The 20486-nt window shown below is 36.6% G+C and overlaps 1 protein-coding gene across 3 annotated transcripts in view; it reads left to right on the plus strand.

Moving 5' to 3' along the window:
* Positions 1 to 409: 409 nt before the first annotated feature.
* The window catches only part of RRAGB (Ras related GTP binding B), a 41190-nt gene continuing 21113 nt past the window's right edge, over positions 410 to 20486 (plus strand). The window contains exons 1-5 of one of the 3 annotated variants that reach the window (XM_070784544.1): positions 410 to 1085; positions 1916 to 1949; positions 7472 to 7571; positions 11853 to 11936; positions 14061 to 14127. In XM_070784544.1, coding sequence (XP_070640645.1) covers positions 994 to 1085; positions 1916 to 1949; positions 7472 to 7571; positions 11853 to 11936; positions 14061 to 14127 — 377 coding nt within the window. In that variant the 5' untranslated portion in view covers positions 410 to 993. The remainder of the gene's footprint in view (positions 1086 to 1915; positions 1950 to 7471; positions 7572 to 11852; positions 11937 to 14060; positions 14128 to 20486) is intronic. The other 2 variants (XM_070784542.1, XM_070784543.1) reach the window with 2 other exon arrangements.

Raw genomic sequence — 20486 nt, forward strand, 5'->3', positions numbered from 1 at the left:
AGTTGTAAGTACTTCGGATGTATTAACTCATTAGTTACAAGCTCAGTCACAAATACGGGTTAATATCAGTAATAAAAACACAAAAACAAATACGTAAAAAACAAGGAGAAAAAAACGTTTGGCTCTCATCACTGAAAAACATCAAGGGTGAAGTTACAGTTTAAAAAAAAAAAAAAAAAGCTAGCTTTGAGACACTAAAATCACAACTGGCTCCTTTAATTCTCCACGGGAGGTGGGGCCAGGTGGCCCACAAGGAAAGCCCCTTCAGGCTGGCAGCGCTCAACGGAGCTGGGGCTTTGTAAGAGCCCGGGCCACGTGATGGCAACGGGTGGCACTCTGTCTTTTTCCGCGCAGTCTCTATGGTATTCGTCTCAGCCCACTGGCCCCTAGGGAAGCGGCAGTCACGTGACAAGCTCCGGGTTTAAGGCAGGTGCCCACGTGATCCTGGCCTGCAGTAGGGTGGCTGCGGTGGTGTACCTGCGCTCCTGAAGGGCGGGCTATTAGGTCGTAGTCGCCGCTGCCTCCAGCGGACTCTCCGGAGCAGTTAGGCTCGGGAACAAGAAGCCTACTGAGGCATTCATCGCTTGGTGCTTACGGCGCGGGTCTGCTCTTTCTGCCACCTCTGCCTTCCTCATCCCCACCTCTTTGCGAGTGAAGTCCCCTTTGGGTTTCAAGACGTTGGATCCTGAGGCTCAAACTTGAGACGAACCTCCCACTATCCCTCTTTCCTTCTCATCCTCCATCTCTTTCTTTGCATTACCGAATCACTTAGTCTTTGATCTGGCCGGCTTGGCGGTGCCTTGAGGCCAAGTTCCAGTCGGTAAAGGTAACCGTGCGGAAAGCGGACCCCCAGCGGACAAAGGCGGAGGCGAGAATAGAACAGGCCTAAGGACCGCAGGCGACGAGAACAGGCGGCTGAAGGGGTGAACAAGGAAAAAAAAAAAAAAGAGAGTACTGCGGATTTAGAAGAGACTGGAAAAGACTTGTTGCACGATGGAAGAATCTGACTCTGAAAAAAAGATGGAGAAAGAGAATCTGGGGCCCAGAATGGATCCTCCCATAGGGGAACCGGAAGGATCGCTTGGGTAGGTGAAGGATATTAACTGAAAACTGGAAGCGGAGGTGGTGGTGATGGGGGGTGGTGCGTAGACGTTGTAACTGAAGGGAGTATTGTGAATTAGAATACCCCACCTATGATAAATTGCTTCGATTTGCCAGTAAGGTTGCTTTTGGTGATTGGATAAGCTATCAAGAGGCCTGGTTGTTGGGACAGGCGTGATATCACTCCGGGGAGTGAGGATTGTTCTAAAGAGACAATCTGGATTGTTTTGAATTGTCCATGAAGAAGATTTGACGTCATCATGTTAAGAATAAGAAGACTGAGAAGAGAGCTGGTTTTTCGTGGGCAGAGATCAGTGGCTTGAGAATGCTTTCTGTGCCAATTTGTACTTGAATTTGAGAATTTACATACTTTGTGCCTGTGATGAGTGAGATATATATGACTTGGAAGGACAGCTGAAGGAATAAAGATTTATAAGAATATGCTGACTTTGAAAAAAGATATTCAGATATGATAATATTGTTTGATTTATTAAAACATTTGTAAATGTTGCTTTGATAAATTTTTAAGGTGATAAAAAACTGAATGTTGAATTTTAACTCATTTATATTTTTAAATACATCTTCCTAGGAGCTATCTCCTCAGCAGGTAATTAGGGGAGAAGGGAGAATAAACACAGTTTTATAATTTAGGAAATTGATGGCCTCTACTTAACTAAGGTCTGCCACACAGCTGTACTTAGCTGTTGTGCTAAATGTGCTCTTTTGCACCTCTGCGTTTTTAAAAAATTTCTTTCATTCCAATTTCCAAGGCAGCTGGATCATGGAAACTCTGTCTTTTGGTTTATATCTGCAGGTGGGTGCTACCAAATACAGCCATGAAGAAAAAGGTAAGATGTGTTAGGTACATCAAAAACATGAAAGTAAAGGTAAGAAATTACTGTTTAGGAAATATATTTGTGGTTACATTTGCCATCTTTTCTTGACTGTTGTAGGAGCCTTCTATGTGTTCTCCCTGACTCTTGTCCCCTTCTTTGCTATGGGATTTAATTTTTTCTAACATAGAAATCTCCATTCACATACTAAAGAACTTCTTGTAACTTCCCAAAGCCCACTGAATACAATCCAAAAGATTCATCTTATAGAATGCCCTTTTAAAACCAATACAATATTGTAATTAGCCTCCAATTAAAATAAATAAATTTATATTAAAAATAAAAATATATATATATATTCCTGAGTAAATCATCTGCCACACCTTTAAACCCTATCATAGTCATGCAGAATCTGTTTTTCTCCAAGTTTACAGATTAATTTGCATTTTGGGCAAACTAGTCACACACACTACACATGTCTTTGCCTGCACATTTATGTTGAACCCAGCTCAGATATTACCACTATGAGATTTCATGTGAGTTCTCCAAATGGATTTGTGCTCTTATGGTAATGTTCCCCACCTTGGGGTTTAGGAATAATTGATAAGGGCACAGCTCTGGAGCAAATTTCTGACCCTTTTAGGCTTTCAGCTTCCTCATTTATAAAATGGTGATAATAATGTTACCTATCTCATAAGATTGTTATTAAGCTTAAATGAGCAAATGCAGATAGAGCACTTAAATTAGTACTTAATACAGTTAACCTTGATAAGTCTTTCATAAGCTATTAAAATAAGATTTCTTAAATTAAAAATCAAAGACCATAAAAAAAGAATGAAATATTGCCATTTGCAGCAATATGGATGGACCTAAAGAATATTGTGCTCAGTCAAATAAAACAAAGACAAATGCTATATGATGTCACTTATATATGGAATCTAAAAACTAATACAGATGAATCTATACACAAAATAGAGACAGACACAGAAAGCAAACTACTGGTTACAAAGGAGAGAGGGACAATTTAAGGGTATGAGAGTAACATACAAACTACTAAATACAAAATAGATAAGCAACAAATATCTACTGTATAGCATGGGGAATTATACCCAATATCTTGTAATAACCTATAGTGGAATATAATCTGCAAAAAATGAATCATTGTTCTGTACACCTGAAACTATTGTAACTAATTATTTTGTCATAAATATTGTTAGTATGCATGCTAAGTTGCTTCAGTCATGTCCAGCTCTGTGAGACTCTATGGACTGCAGCTGGCCAGGCTCCTGTCTCCATGGTATTCTCCAGGAAAGAATACTGGAGTGAGTTGCTGTGCTCTCCTCCAGGGGATCTGACCAACCCAAGGATAAATACTGTGTATTAATATTCAATTTCTTTTCCATGGTTCATCAGGTACTCTATCAGATCTACTCCCTTAAATCTATTGCTCACTTTCACTGTATAATCATAAAGGATTTGATTTAGGTCATACCTGAATGGTCTAGTGGTTTTCCCTACTTTCTTCAATTTAAGTCTGAATTTGGCAATAAGGAGTTCATGATCTGAGCCACAGTCAGCTCCCAGTCTCGTTTTTGCTGACTGTAGAGAGCTTCTCCATCTTTGGCTGCAAAGAATAGAATCAATCTGATTTCTGTGTTGACCATCTGGTGATGTCCATGTGTAGAGTCTTCTCTTGTGTTGTTGGAAGAAGGTGTTTGCTATGACCAGTGTGCTCTCTTGGCAAAACTCTACTAGCCTTTGCCCTGCTTCATTCCGTACTCCAAAGCCAAATTTGCCTGTTACTCCAGGTGTTTCTTGACTTCCTCCTTTTGCATTGCAGTCCCCTATAATTAAAAGGACATCTTTTTTGGTTGTTCATTCTAAAAGGTCTTGTAGGTCTTCATAGAACCGTTCAACTTCAGCTTCTTCAGCGTTACTGGTTGGGGCATAGGCTTGGATTACTGTGATATTGAATGGTTTGCCTTGGAAACAAACAGAGATCATTCTGTCGTTTTTGAGATTGCATCCAAGTACTGCTTTTCGGACTCTTTTGTTGACCATGATGGCTACTCCATTTCTTCTAAGGGATTCCTGCCCACAGTAGTAGATATAATGATCATCTGAGGTAAATTCACCCATTCCAGTCCATTTTAGTTTGCTGATTCCTAGAATGTTGACGTTCACTCTTGCCATCTCCTGTTTGACTACTTTCAATTTGCCTTGATTCATGGAGCTAACATTCCAGGTCCCTATACAATATTGCTCTTTATAGCATCGGACCTTGCTTCTATCACCAGTCATATCAACAAAGGATGAGATGGCTGAATGGCATCACCAACTCGATGGGCATGAGTTTGAGTAAACTTCGGGAGTTGGTGATGGACAGGGAGGCCTGGTGTGCTGTGATTCATGTGGTCGCAAAGAGTCAGACACGACTGAGCGACTGAACTGAATATTCAATTAACAAAAAAAGAAACACACTGTATTTAGCCTTTATCTAATAATTCAGTTATATAACTTCAGTTTGCAGAGGAAATGTTCTTGATGAGCCTGTCTAAAGTTGCTATCGACAAGGATGCCTAAAAATACCAAAAATTTGTAAATGATTAAGAATAAAAATAAAACTTTTTTTTCTAACAACTTTAAACAATATCCTTAGAAACATTTCCTTGGTAAGATAAAGTTATATAGCTAAATAGTTAGATTAAGTTGAACTTGAGTATAGTATACTTTTTTTAATATTCTCAATATTTGTAATTATAATTTTTTATAAAATATCTTAGAATTGAAGATAAAATGTGTACCCCTCATTGGAAAATCAAAAGTAATTGGAACTATAGTTCATAAATTTTAAGTGAGAAAAGACTCTTAAAAGTTACATTATCTAGTTTCTCTCTTAGTGCAAGTGTCTTTGTTAAATGCTGTCACTGACTAGAAGGTGTTTACCTTCACTGTTTCTATTGGACAATTCTCATTGCTAAAAATTTGCTTGTTTTATATCTTTGTTTTGATAGCTTGCTCATTCTTTTGATAAACATATTTTAAATGACTGTTATATGTTAGGCACTGAATACTCAAAGGGGATTCTCCTTGCCATGCTTAGAGTCTTGTGAGAGACACTCCAAAACAAAAATTGAATAACTGCAATACATTATGGTCTTTGCAGTGTCATAAGAGTGTCATGGGAGAAAAGAGATGAAATATACCTAAGCCAGCCTAGGGTATTGGAATCAGACAAATTATTATTTTTTAATTTATTTAATTGGAGGCTAATTAGTTTACAATATTGTGGTGGTTTTTGCCATACATTCACATGAATCAGCCATGGGTGTACAGGTCTTCCCCATCCTGAACACCCCTCCCACCTCCCTCCCCATCCCATCCCTCTGGGTCATTCCAGTGCACCAACCCTGAACACGCTCTCTCATGCATTGAACCTAGACTGGCGATCTATTTCACATATGATAATATACATGTTTCCATGCTATTCTCTCAAATCATCCCACCCTTGCCTTCTCCCACCAAGTCTAAGAGTCTGTTCTTTACATCTGTGTCTCTTTTGCTGTCTCGCATATAGGGTCATCATTACCATCTTTCTAAATTCCATATATATGCATTAATATACTGTATTGGTGTTTTTCTTTCTGACTTACTTCGCTCTGTATAATAGGCTCCCATTTCATCCACCTCATTGGAACTGATTCAAATGCATTCTTTTTAATAGCTGAGTAATATTCCGTTGTGTATATGTACCACAGCTTTCTTATCCATTCATCTGCTGATGGACATCTAGGTTGCTTCCATGTCCTAGCTATTGTAAACAATGCTTCAGTGAACATTGAGGTACACGTGTCTCTTTCAATTCTGGTTTCCTCATTGTGTATGCCCAGCAGTGGGATTGCTGGGTTGTATGGCAGTTCTATTTCCAGTTTTTTTAAGGAATCTCCACACTGTTCTCCAGAGTGGCTGTACTAGTTTGCATTCCCACCAGTAGTGTAAGAGGGTTCCTTTTTCTCTGCACCCTCTCCAGCATTTATTGTTTGTAGAGTTTTGGATAGCAGCCATTCTGACCAGCCTGAGATGGTACCTCATTGTGGTTTTGATTTGCATTTCTCTCATAATGAGTGATGTTGAGCATCTTTTCATGTGTTTGTTAGCCATCTGTATGTCTTCTATGGAGAAATATCTGTTTAGTTCTTTCACCCATTTTTTGATTGGGTCACTTATTTTTCTGGAATTGAGCTGCAGGTATTGCTTGTATATTTTTGAGATTAATTCTTTGTCACTTGCTTCATTTGCTATTATTTTCTCCCATTCTGAAGGCTGTCTTTTCACCTTGCTTATAGTTTCCTTCGTTGTGCAAAAGCTTTTAAGTTTAATTAGGTCCCATTTGTTTATTTTTGCTTTTATTTCCATCACTCTGGGAGGTGGGTCATAGAGGATCCTGCTATGGTTTACATCAGAGAGTGTTTTGCTTATGTTTTCTGGAATCAGAGAAATTCTTGAGATGATTGATGAGCCAAGTCTTAAAGGATAAGTGGAGCTTAGCTGAAGAAAGAAAACGGAGTGTAAAGTTAATGGAAGAGAATTCAGCATAAAATATGACATAAAGCTGGGCTCCCTGGAGACCTGACACATTCAAAGGAACTACAAGCAGTTCAGTTCATTGTGGCTGGACTCTACAAGTTTCAGGCTAGGAGGGTCAGAAGACAAAGGCAGAGGTGTAGATAAGCCAGATCAAGGAGGGTCTTATGTGTAGTTTAAGGACTTGATCCTGTAAGCAATGGGACACTTATGAAAAGAAATAAAAGAGTAACTAGGACTTCCCAGGTGTCTCAGTGGTAAATCCACCTGCCAATGTAGGAGACGTGGGTTTGATCCCTATGTTGGGAAGATACCCTGGAGAAGGAAATGGCAACCCACTCCAGTATTCTTGCCTGGAAAATCCCATGGCTGAGTATTCTGGCGAGCTACACTTCATGGGATTACAAACAGTCGGACACAACTGAGTGACTGAGCACACGCACAGTGCAAAAGAGTAAATAATGGAACAAAATCATGAAGGTGAGTAAAAGGGATGAAATTAATGGCAGAAGTGATAAGGTTGACTCTGAGTAGGAGGGTGAATTTTCGTTTATACTGAAATACCATGACAGATAGTGCAGTGCATAAAATATTAGATTATGAGAGTTTCCTGTTAAGTTGATTCCTTTCATCATATTATTGAAGTTTCCTTTATTTCACTAATGTAATACTGAATGTATGATATAATATATTTATAACATGGTAAATTCACTGTGATTCTATCACCAAGAGAAAGTGTGACTTATGACAGGTAAGTGACTGGTCTCTGGAATTATAGGTACCTCCATGTTCACATTGGTCAGAGAACTAGTCATTTACAAGTATCCACTTTAGGTTGTGTGGACTGTCACTCAGTAAAACATCAAGTTCAAGAGATAAATAGATCCCTTTAGATTTTATTTGCCCTTGATTGCTGACTTCTTTCTTTTCTTTTTTTCCCATTTTGTCTTTAGGTGCTATTGATGGGTAAAAGTGGATCGGGTAAGACCAGCATGAGGTCTATTATCTTTGCAAATTATATTGCAAGAGACACACGTCGTCTTGGTGCAACAAGTAAGATGTTTTATCTTATTGTAAAGTCATGTGATCTTAATCTGAATAACACACTTGGTTGCAGTAACTTGGTGATACAGAGACTGACAGATTTGTTTTTGAGCACTTTTCCTTTTTTTTCATTCCTTCTCACTCAGAAGGATGTGACCTAATTCTGGTTACTACTGCTGGCTCTCTTGGAGAAGTTCTTTCCTTTCTAGGTTGCTTACCAAGTGGGATATCCTTGTCCAACTTCATTTTTATCCTGTTCTTTCTCAAGAAGCATAGGGGTCCTTTTGTTTGTTCATTTTTTATGTGGGGGAGGGTATTTGTTTTTAACTGTTATTATGTAAAAATACATTAATTTATAGGTATTAGCAAACATAACATTAAATCTATGATTTTTAAAGCAGTAGTTAGTCCTAGTCTTATTAAAAGGTAAATTGCTGGGGTTGGGAGGCTGTCAGAGGAAGGTTATCTGGATGTGTACTTTGCTATTTCTCTTCCTAGATATACATAGATATCTTGTTGGAATTCAAGCTTTGACTTGAGAAATGTTTCATTGCCCTTTACGGTTTGAATCTTAAATCTGATTTCTTAGTACAAGCTAGCTGGGCTGCCATGGATGCCCAGTGGACCTATGCTCCTGGGAGACCCTTTCTGTCTTTAGGCTATAATGCCATTTCATTTTGTAGCATCCAAGCATTTTTAGATTCTTCCTTGGTCCTTGGCCTCTAGGTAACAAAACCATTGTCCTACCTGGCTTTCAATTTTTCCTGATCTGGGTTACTAGCATCTTGAACACTTTTAGGGACAAGCTACCTACTACTTGCAAAGTTATTTCATTCTGGTTTCAAGAACAACAGACATTTTTAAAACACCCCTATGTTCCAAATGCTAGGATACAAAGGAGAAAGGAACTTCTTTTCTGTTCTTGAAGTGCTTAGAGTATAGTATAGACTCTCATAATTGGATAAGCTTTAATGTTTAGAAAGTTATTTCTTAGTTAAAGCCCTATTTCCCTTTATTTCTGTTAGTTGGTACCCTTTCTGTTCTCTTGAGTCTATGCAAATATTTTAGTATGATTAATGTCTCAATCTATCCTAGCCATCCCTTGCCTCCCAAATCTTATCTTCCTTAAGTTAAAAATCTCTGGTTCCTCCATCTCTCTCTCAGTTGACATCATTTTGAAGCATTTTTAAGGACTTGTTTGAGTATGTCTATATTTTTTAGAGCTGAGATTTAAATGAAGACATGGTCTAATCACAGGAGAGTGTGACTAGTACATCTCTTGTCCTGGGTGTTACAGTGTTGTTAGCACAGTCCAGCCCCTACTCTCCTTCTGTGGAGTGTCTTTCTTTATACTGAGTCATACTAAAAAAAAAAATTCCTTTTCACATATATTTTTATTAAAACACAAATCCTCCTTCTGATTCTTGTGCAGAAAATATTTTGAACATATGAATAAATGTTTATTGAATTATTCAGTTTTGATTGTTTTAGCCCATGAAAGGTTAACTTTGAAATCTAGAACAAGTTACTATCTCACTGGGCCTCAGTTTCCTTATCCATAGAAAAGGAGTTGGATCCTATTTTCATTTTAGCTACTTATTTGCTCATCTGATATGTTAACTATCCTCCCTAGCTATGTGCAATTTTTACATTTGATAAGCATCTCATCTAGTTTTCATCTAAGTCATTTATCAAAAATTTTGGTCAGGACAGGGTCCTATCATCTATTATGCCTTAAGATATTTCCTTCTAGAAAGTACCTATTCAGACTCCTCCCTGTTTTGATTGGCTATATTTTAATTTTTTTCTGTTCTTCCAAGTTTAATACTTGGACCTTAATCAAATGGTTTCAGTAGAACAGATGAAGGTAATGTTTAATTATATGCTGTTCTATTTACTTCAGTTCTCATATGAACTTCATTTTAATAGATGAAGAAAATATGACCCTGAAGTTAAGCTCACTCAACTCATGAGTGTTAGAGCTGGAATGTCAGTCTGTGCGCCTGCTTTATTCATTATGCTATAGCTGCAATTTCTGGCACACTTCTCTTTGTGTTTTAAGTTCTGCACCTTTCATTGAAGTTGTTTTCTAGTCCAATTAATATTTTTGTCATTAGCTAATCAGAGTTGAATGACTACTTTGAGTCTAGTGAATAGTCTTATCACCCAAATTTCAGAGCTAGTCAAGCTACTTAAAATAGTTTTGAAATAATCTAGCAGCTTCATTAAAAAGTTATGAACAGAGTGTTGCAAATTATATGAACCCTGTACATTTAAACAGGCCATTTATTTAACAAATGTTTTTCTGGAGCTTCCTGTGGATGGGACAGGGCTCTTGGGGCTATCTCAAGTGGGACCTTTATTGATAATACTTTGTTAGTATTTACTGTATTTCTTAAAGTTTGTAAAAGTATACTTCAAAATATTATGTTGACCTTAATGCTTTATTGTATCATTAACTAGCTTGTCATTTCTGGAAGAAAGGTCTGAGTTCTACTGCTAAACTTATGGCCTAAATAAAAATATGTATAGTATATTGATTTTTGCTTACTATTCATTTTTGTTCAATTGCTGATTTTCTTTAAAAGTAGTGAAAGAGTACATATTCTAAAATATTATATCACCTTGAATGTTTTAGTGTTTTTCTAGTTGTCATTGCTGAAAAAAGTCCGGTTTCATTTTATTAAACTTAGAGTGTACTGTGTTTTGGAATTTGAAGTAAGGATCAGAATGGTGGTATTTATTTATTAGGGGGCTATTAAAATGTTTGTTGGAATAGTAAACTTGTCAATAAAAATTGTGCTTATGAAGTATTTTAGTCTCAAACACTGTTGACAACTCCAAGATTTCCTACCTTCTCAAAATTCTCTGATCTCTTGGCTTTTATTTAATGCTTTATTACCCTGGTTTTATTCCTTTATCTTTAATCATCCATCCCTTTAAAAGAAAAAGAATTTCTTCTTTCTGCCCCATAAGTGTATGTGATTTCTCAAAGCTCTGTTCTTGGTTCTTTCCAGTTGCTCTTATGATAGCAAGACAGGAAAACTAGGAGAGCCAGAGGGCTCTGTAGGAGAACTGAGACTGAAAAGAGAGGCAGAGAGTGGGGGTTAGATCATAAAATGCCCTGTATGCCAAGTCAGGTAGTTTAAACTGAAGTTGGAGGGAAACCCTTACAGTGTTTCTAACAGAAAAGTAATATGATCAGATTTCATTATTTTTAATTTTCAACTTTAATTACAAAAGTAATACTTGTGAAAAGTCCCTCATTCTCAGGCCTACTTCCTATGGACAACCACCACTAATAATTTGAGGTTATCCTTCTGGCCTTATTTTTTCTGAGTGTATGCAGTCATGCATAGAGCCGTTATTATTTTTCTTTTTAAAGATGGATTAAATAAAATCTGCATTGTAGAGAGATCATTATATCTGTAATATGGATGTTAGATTGGAGAGAGGCAAGGGAAGAGACAGATTGACAAATTAGGGAACTCTTTTTAGTAGACCAGGTAAGAGATGATGGGGTCTTAACTTGGGTTAGGGTAGTAGTAGTGAATATGTTGAGAAGCAAATGGATTTGGGATATATTTAAGAGGTAAAGTCATCAGGACTTGCTGGTATGTTTTGGGGGAATGAAGCAGGAAAGAGTGAACTCAGGATAAAACTTAAGGTTTGGGCTTAGTCACCTGGTTAAAATCATTGAATTAGCGAAGACTAAAAGAGGAATAGATTTTGTGGGAAGAATGGGGAGATGATGTTATATTTGGATATATTGAGTTTGGGATACTTGCAGTATATGCAAATGAAGATGTCATTTGATTCAGAAAGGGAAGAGAGAAATCTGTATTATAGATACATAATTATGGATTATCAGTATCCAAATGTTAAAATAATATGAGTTGATTAGCTTGCCTGGGGGGGAAGAATACATAAAAGAGTACGTGGCCAAAGATGGAATCCTGAAGAACTCCAACATTTAAGGGACAGAAAGAAGAATAGGAACCTGTGAGAGAGGACCTGCTGGAGCATTTATAGGTCTCCTATCAGAGGCCAAGAGAAGAGAATTTTTTTGAGAAGAGAATAGTCAACAGTGTCATGTGCAGAAAGTAAGACAAGGACTAAAAAGTCCACTGGATTTGGTAATGGGGCCATTGGTCACTTGATTTTTATGATATGGGAGTAGAAACCAGATTTTTATCCTATGTGCTCCATATCTAAAGTCACTGAATCCTGTCACTTCTTTTGTTATTGTCTTTCCCTTTCTCAGTAGCACTTCTTTCCATTTTTTTTTAGTACTAGACCGTTTACATAGTCTTCAAATTAATAGCAGTTTGAGCACCTACTCTCTCGTAGACTCTGTTGGAAATACAAAGACATGTAAGATATGATTCCTTTTCCAAGGAGGGGGAAAAAGGGGGAAAAGGGAAATAGTTTGAGCAACTACTACATGCCAGGCACTTGATGTATGATAATCCCTTTAATCCTGTGAGGTCAATAGTATGCCTCCCACCTTTTTTCCTAATAGAAGAGGAAACTGATACTCAGAGGTTAAGTGACTTACCCAAGGTCACACAGAGAGGTAGGATGGGTATTTGAGCTAAGAGCTGTTTGATTCCAATGCCCATATTTTTTAAGTAATGCTTTGCTGCTTATAATCTAGTTTATTAGAAGATAAAATTCCACAAAGTTAGATAGCAGTCAGTTTAAGCAACAGCTTCAAGATAGAGAAGAAACACCACTGTGTGTTGATTAACTGTTACAGAAATTATATAGATGATAATTGCTAGACTTCAAGAAATTTCCAGGAAAAGAATTTTCATTATTATTCCTTATGATTTTTTAGTGCCTGGCAGAGAGTAGATGCTTAATAAATGTTTAAATGAATTCAGAGGGCGTGATGATGGTAAGTGGGGGTGGCTAGGTAGGGTTTTTAGAGGAAGTGGGGTTTAAGCTGGGTCTTAGAAGATGAATCTAACTTTGGAAGAAAGGTGGGGAAGATTTTCTAGGCAGATGGACAGAATAGACAAAGTATAGGGTGGGGAGGGACATGGAAAGCAGAGGTCGCAAACAGGCAGCTCGTATGCTGGATAAGGCCTGTAGATGTGTTTTGTTTGGCCTGTGCAATGTTTTAGAAAAATTGGAATTAGTTATCAATATGTAAAAGTTTCCACAAAAACTCTGGATTTCCTGCTACTATTGAAAAATTTAAAGATCTGGAAATCCTGAGCCCATGTTCCTGCATGGCAAATGAGCTAGAGCTAAGTGATTGCTGCCCATTCCATTGTCCCCTTTGGTGGATGTTTACTCTCCATGCATGATCAACTTCACACTTGTACGTTTACTGGCCTGGCTCCTATTAGCAAGTTTGCGACCCCTGATATAAGGTGTGTTGGAGGCTGGGGAGGTAAAGGGGCTTGGAAGGACTGTGAATAAACTGTGAATAAAATTGGACTGGAGCAAAAGGCTTTATTAATGTGATTCATTGGGGAACATAAAGGTAGATTGGAAGCCAAATTCTGAAGGACCTTGCATGCCCCTCTGTAGGCATGGAGGAGCCACTGAAAGTTTATAAAATGGGGAGTGACATGTTCAAAGTAGTGTTAAGAAGATGAACCTGGCAGCAGTCTATAGGATGAAGTAAAGTGAGTAAGGCTTCCTGAGACTGAGCGTGTGCATGCTCAGTCATGTCCAACTCTTTGCGACCCTATGGACAGTAGCCCACCAGGCTCCTCTGTCCTTGGGATTTTCTAGGCAAGAATGCTGGAGTGGGTTGCCATTCCTCCTCCAGGGAATCTTCCTGACCCAGAAATTGAACCCTCATCTCCTGTGTTACCTGCAGTGCAGGCGGATTCTTTACTGTTTGAGCCATTGGGGAAGCCCCCAAGGCTTCCTGGTGGGAGGTAATTATGGAGCTACTGTAGCTGTATAGGCTTGAGAAGGTAAGAGCCTTCCCTAATATTAGTAGCAGATAGTGAAACAAAGAATGGAATTGGGAATAGCAATGAATTGAATGTGGACAGAGGAGTCAAAAATGACCCCCTCAAAATGGGAAAATGATAGGGTCATTAATCAAAATAAGAAAATCAGTAGAGGGAGTGAGTTTGGTTATGTTTTATGTTTGTTTGTATTTGGTTTTTGTTGTCCTTTTTAATTTTAAATTTTTTGTGGAATGTATTGATAGGTCAGAAAAGAGCTATTAAATGGTATATGTCTGTCTTACATGTTGAAGTTTTAACAGTATTATAATTGGAGATTGTTTCTTCTCTAAGCACTAAAACTACTAAAATATAATGACTTACATGAAAGCCATTTCTGTAGCTCAGGATAGTTTAGGTGCCCACCTTGCCACTAAACCACACTGCTAAGCTGAAAATCACCTTCTTCTTGTAGCTTTGAGCATTTCACTCCACTTTGGTCCTTCTAAATTCCATGGGTTAGTGCTTTATTTTGAATTTCATCTTGCATGCTACAATTACTAGATTTATCATATTTGTTTTCCAGTTGATGTAGAACATTCTCATGTTCGGTTTCTGGGAAACCTGGTATTGAACCTGTGGGACTGTGGTGGGTAAGTACCATCTGCTTAATTCTTCATGAGGTCAATGACAATAATCATGGCATCTAGTATAATCAGCACAGAGAATGTTATTGCTGCTGTTTAGTCACTAAATTGTGTCTGACTCTTTGCAACCCCATGGACACAGCTAATATAGTAGAGTAATTATCATTTGTAATAGATACATTAGATAAAAATTACTTCAGAATTGGCACTTGATTGAATGAAGATATCTGACTTTTCTATTATATTGTGAAAATGCCCTCTATATTTGACATGTTTAAGCAGTATTCACACAAGCTATATCTAAATATCTATGGTATGGGATCCATCATCCTTCTCTTTTTCAAATGAAGAAATTAGGTTTCTGTCTCAAGCGGCCTAACACCAATGCTGAGCTCTTAGCTATCACACCATACCACCTCATTCTTTGGTATTTTAATAATTATCTCCAGGCAATCTAAGCAGTTATTTGGATCTCAGTTCTCTAGCTGAGTTTCCCACTGTTGGAGGAATAGGAGATAGTTTTTCCACTCATGTCCAACACACTTCCAGAATATCCCATCACAAATACACATTCACTGTGCATATGGTGCTCCCTTCCATATGGTGTGCTTTCTATTCTTGCATCTCTATGCTACAGTAGCAATATATAGTACACAATAATTAGGAGCCCTTAGGCTATGGAATTAGATTGGGGTTTGTATCTCAGCTCTGTTAGCTGTGTTATCTTGGATAGATCATTTAAACACTCTGAGCTACAGCTTTTTCGTGTGTATAATAGGAATAATGATGGTAAAAACCCATAAAGTTTTGATGATTGAAATTATGTGTGTGTGTGTATATATATATATATATATGTGTATATATATGCATACACACACACATTTCAGAGTGCCTCACAAAGTAAAGAAATGTTATAATTAGCTCAGTATCTCCTAGCTCCTAGTATAGAGCCAACTAGGGAATAGGTGCTCAATGAGTATTTGGTGAAAGAATAACAGATCAGAAAAACAACTTCATTATTGCTAACAGGTGGTTCACTTAACACATTAGTAGCTTCCTCCATGTAAATCCGTCTTCAGTATCATTGATTTCAATTCTGTAATCTGTATCAAGAGATTAGTCCAAGTCCTTTGCTTTTAGTTACTAACATGTTATTGTCATTTTTACAGATAAGGCAGCTGAAGTCCAGTGAGATCATGAATCTCCCAAGGTCACATAGCAACTTGATAGCAGAGTGTAGGACTAGAAGCTACGCTCACGATTTTTTGTAAAGGAACTGCTATTTATTGACAGCATGCCAAAAGCCAGGTTTCATGCTAGATTATTTCCTTTAGGAAAGAAAAACCATAGATTTTCAGAATAGCCTCCAGAAATTTAGAAAGTTAAATTTACCAGAAACCCCCACCCCAATTCAATGATTATTCTTGTTTTCTAGAAATCTATTCAACATTCACTCAGCAAATTCCTGTTGATAACCTTCTGTGTATCACATAGTAAGAAAAGCATTGAAAGTTACACCACACTAGATTAACATACACAGTCTTTGGTGGCTATGACAAAAGACTTCATAGTACATATCTTTTTTCTTTCCTTCTTTATTTATATAGTTCTTTCATTTTTTTTTTTTTTTTTTAAGATTTAATTTTTGTTGAGGTAACATTGGTTTTTACCATCATATAGATTTCATGTGTACAACATTGTATTTCTGCTTCTGTATACCCTACAGCATGCTTACAACCCAAAATATAGTTTCTATCCATACAGTTTACCCCCTTTATCCTTTCCACCCACCTCCTGCCCCTTTCCTTCCCATAACCACTACTCTTTTTTCTATGTCTATATGTTTTTTTTTTAGTTTGATTTGTAAATTTATTTATTACTTTTTGTATGATGAGTAAGATCATATGGTATTTGTCCACCTGACTTATTTCACTTAAAATAATATCCTCAAGATCCATTCATGTTGTTGCATATGCCAAGTTTTCATCTTTTTTATGGGTGAATAGTAGTACATTATATATAGATATGACATCTTTTTTATCCATTCATCTCTTGATCGACACTTAGGTGGTTTCCATATCTTATCTACTACAAATAATGCCACAGTGAACATAGGGGTGCATGTATCTTTTCAAGTTAGTGTTTTCATATTCTTTGAATAAATATCCAGAAGTGGGATAGCTGGTAGTTGTAGTCTTGATTTTTTTGAGGACACTCCATATTTCTTTCTTTATCATGAGAATCCACAATAAAGGACAGAAACAGTAAGGACCTAACAAAAGGAGAAGAGATGAAGAAGAGGTGGCAAGAATACAAAGAAGTATAAAAGAAAGATCTTGAGAGCCCCTTGGAAAGCAAGGAGATCAAGCCAGTCATTCCTAAAGGAAATCAACCTGAATATTCACTGAAGAGACTGATGCTGAAGCTGAAGCTCCAGTACTTTGGCCACCTGATACAAAGAGTCCAATTCACTGAAAAGGCTTTAATGCTGGGAAAGATGGTTAGATAGCATCACCAACTCAATGGACATGAATTTGAGCAAACTCCAGGAGATAGTGGAGGACAGAGGAGCTTCTTGTGCTCATGGAATCGCAAAGAGTCTGACACAACTTGGCAACTGAACAACAGCAACAACATATTTCTTCCATACTGGCTGCACCAATTTACATTCCCACAAAGAGCTTATAAAGGTTCCCCTTTTTCCACTTGTTACTTATCCACTTGTTATTCCTACCCTTTTGCTAATAACCAGTGTAACAGGCCTTAGATGATTATTGTGGTTTACATTTATATTTCCCTAGTAATCAGTGACATTGAACATCTTTTCATGCTCCTGTTAACCATTTGCATACCTTTGGAAAAATGTCTATTCAGCTGCTCTGCCCATTTTTTAATCAGATTGTTTTGTTGTTGATGATGATGAGTTTATGTGAATTCTTTATATATTTTGGATATTAGCACCTTATCAGATGTATGATTTGAATGTCTTTTCCCATTCAGTAGGTTGTCTGTTCTATTGTTGGTTTCTTTTGCTGTGGAGAAGCTTTTTAGTTTTTTGTAGTTCCATTTGTTTATTTTTATTTCTGTTTCCCTTGCCTATGGAGACATATCTAGAAAGATATTGCTAAAACTGATGTCAAATACCATACTGCTTAAGTTTTCTTCTAGGAGTTTTATGGTTTTAAATATTGTGTTGAAGTCTTTAAACAATTTTCCATTTTCAGTTAATTTTTCTATATGGTATGAGATTAGTTTCATTTTATTTCTGTATGGTTTGAGATTGGTCTAGTTTCTTCTTTTTTTTTTTTTTTCCTTTTTTTGTATGTTGCTCTTCATTTTTTCCAACACCATTTATTGAAGAGACTATACTTTGTCCATTGCATATTCTTTGCTTCTTTGCCATAAATTAGTTTCTGTATATGCATAGTTTTCTAGACTCTCGGTTCTGCCCCTTGATCTGTATCTATTTTTCTTCTAATACCATGCAGTTTTGATTACTGTGGCTTTGTAGTATTTTGAAATCAGGGACTGTTATAGCTCCAGCTTTGTTCTTTTATCCAGAATTACTTTCACTATTTGTGTCTTTTGTAATTCCATACAAACTTTAGGATTATTTCTTCTATTTCTATAAAAAAATTTCTTGGAATTTTAATAGGGATTATATTCATTTTGTATATTGCCTTGCATTATAGACACATTTTAACAATATTTTTCTAATCCAAGAGCACACAATATCTTCCCATTTATTTGTTTCTTCAGTTCTTTTTTATCAGCAATTTATAGATTTCAAGGTATAGTTCTTTTACCTCCTTGGTTAAATTTACTTCTAGATATCTTATTCTTTTTGTCATAGTTATAAATGGGATTGTTTACTTAATCTCTCTATCTCATTATTAGTGTATAGAAACACAACAGGTTTTTGTATATTGATTTTGTATCCTTCAACTTTACTGTATTTGTTTATTTTTTTTTTTTTGGTGGAGACTTTAGGATTTTATACAAAATCATGTCATCTACAAATCAGTTTTACTTCTTCCTTTCCAATTTAGATATCTTTTATTTCCTTTTCTTGCCTAATTGCTCTGGCTAGGATTTCCAGTACTATGTTGATGGTGGGCATTCTTGTCTTGTTCCAGATTTTAGAGAAAAGCTTTCAGTTTTTCACCAATGAGTATGATGTTAGCTGTGGGTTTATCATATACAGCCTTTATTATGTTGATGTACATTCCTTTTATACCTACTTTAATGAGTTTTATAATAAATTTATGTTGAATTTTGTCAAATGTTTTCTCTGCAGTTACTGAAGTAATCATATGATTTATATACTTCATTTTATTAATGTAGTATATCACATGGATTGATTTGCAGGTGTTGAAACATCCATGTATCCCTAGAGTAAATCCCACTGATCATGGTGCATGATCCTTTAAATGTATTGTATTTGGTTTGCTGTTATTTTGTTGACTATTTTTGCATCTATGTGCATCAGAGATACTGGCTGGTAATTTTCCTTTTGTGTGTGTTGGCTTTGTCTGACTTGGTATTAGGGTGATATTGGCTTCATAAAATGAGTTAGGAAGTGTTCCCTTCTCTTCAATTTATTGGAGTAGTTTGAGAAGGCTAGTTATTAAATCTTCCTTGAATGTTTGATGAAATTCATCTGAAGCCATCTGGTCCTGGGCTTTTGTTTTTCGGTAGTTTTTTAATTACTATTTCAATGTCTGTACTAGTGGTCAGCCTGTTCGAATTGTCTTATTTCTTCATGGTTCAGTCTTAGAAGATTTTATGATTCTAAGATTTTGTCCATTTTTTTCTAGGTTGTCCAATTTGTTGGAATATTCTCTTACAATCCTTTGTATTTCTGTGGTATCTTTTGTTATTCTCATCCTTTGTATTTTTATGGTATCTTTTGTTTCTGATTTTTTAATATGGGTCTTACTTTATAACCCATCCAGCTGCTCTGTGTCTTTTCATATGAATTCAGTTCACTTACATTTTGGGTTATTATTGATGGATGAGGACTTAGTACTGCCATTTTATCTTTTGTTTTCTACTTGCTCTATATTTTTATTGTTTATTTTCCTTGTGTTTCTGTCTGCCATTTTTGGTTGGTAGTTTTCTGATATTTTCCTCAGTTTCCTCTTTTTGTACGTTTTGTGTCTCCATTGTAGATTAATGTCTTGCAATTACCATGAACTGTATATCAAATATCACATAGATAAATAGTCCTTTTTCTGTTAATGGCATCTTATCTTCATTTAACTACATGGTTTTCCTCTTTCTCTTTTGTGTTTTTGTTGTCTCAAACTTCCCCTTTTTATATTGTGAGTTTGTTACCAAATTAAAGTAGCTATAGTTATTTTTTTTGCATTTTCTCCCCTTTTAACCTTTATGCTATAATAAAGCATTTAAAAACCTGTTCTGACAGTTGCAATTTTCTGATTCTGTCACCTTCTCATGCTCATGCTGAGTTGTGTTCAACTCTTTATAACCTTTTGGACTGTAGCCCTCCAGGCTCCTCTGTCCATGAGATTTTTTAGGCAAAAATCCTGGAGTGGGTTGCCATTTCCTTCTTCGGGGGATCTTCCTGACCCGCAGATCAAACCCACATCTTCTGCATTGCAAGTGGATTCTTTACCACTGAGCCATCGAGGAAACCCATTTATCACTTTATTTATGCCAAGTTTTGTGTACTTTTGTCTTTTTGTTTCTGGTATAAGAACTCTGTTCAGCATCTCTCGTAAGGCAGCTCTAGTGTTGATAAACTCCCTCAGCTTTTGTAAACTCTGCTCCCTTCTCCCTCTGGGATGTCCACTATCCTAATGTTGCCCTACTAAAAGAGTCAGATAGCTCTTATAGAATTTCCTCTTTGTTTTGCATCTTAGATTTCTATCTTCATATTTGCTAATTCTCTCTTTCATATGGTCTGCTTCATTTCCAGTGCTTTTTAATGCATTCTTCATCTCATTTATTATGAGTTTTCAGCTCCAGAATTTTAGTTCTTTCTTAAAGTTTCAATCTTTTTGGTAAAGCATTTCTGTTTATTAGTTTTATTCCTAAGCTCATTGAGGTGCCTTTCTGAGTTTTTGTAGCTTGTTGAGTTTCTTCATGATAGCTATTTTAAATTCTCTATCAGTTAGATCACATTATTCTTTGACTTTATGTTTGATTTCTGGAGAATTGTCATTTTCTTTTTGTGGTGCAGTGTTACTGTGGTTCTTCCTGATGCTTCTTCTGACAGAGCATGTGATATGGAACCGGTTAGAAATTAGAGGTCTTTTCTTTTTCCATAGGTGGCCCTTTAGTATAAGTCTTTGGTTTATCTTACCTGAGCTATCTCTGTCAGAAGTGTGCCCCCTGCTCTT

Source organism: Bos indicus, chromosome X (genome assembly GCF_029378745.1).
Source record: "Bos indicus isolate NIAB-ARS_2022 breed Sahiwal x Tharparkar chromosome X, NIAB-ARS_B.indTharparkar_mat_pri_1.0, whole genome shotgun sequence".
Taxonomy (NCBI): Eukaryota; Metazoa; Chordata; class Mammalia; order Artiodactyla; family Bovidae; genus Bos; species Bos indicus.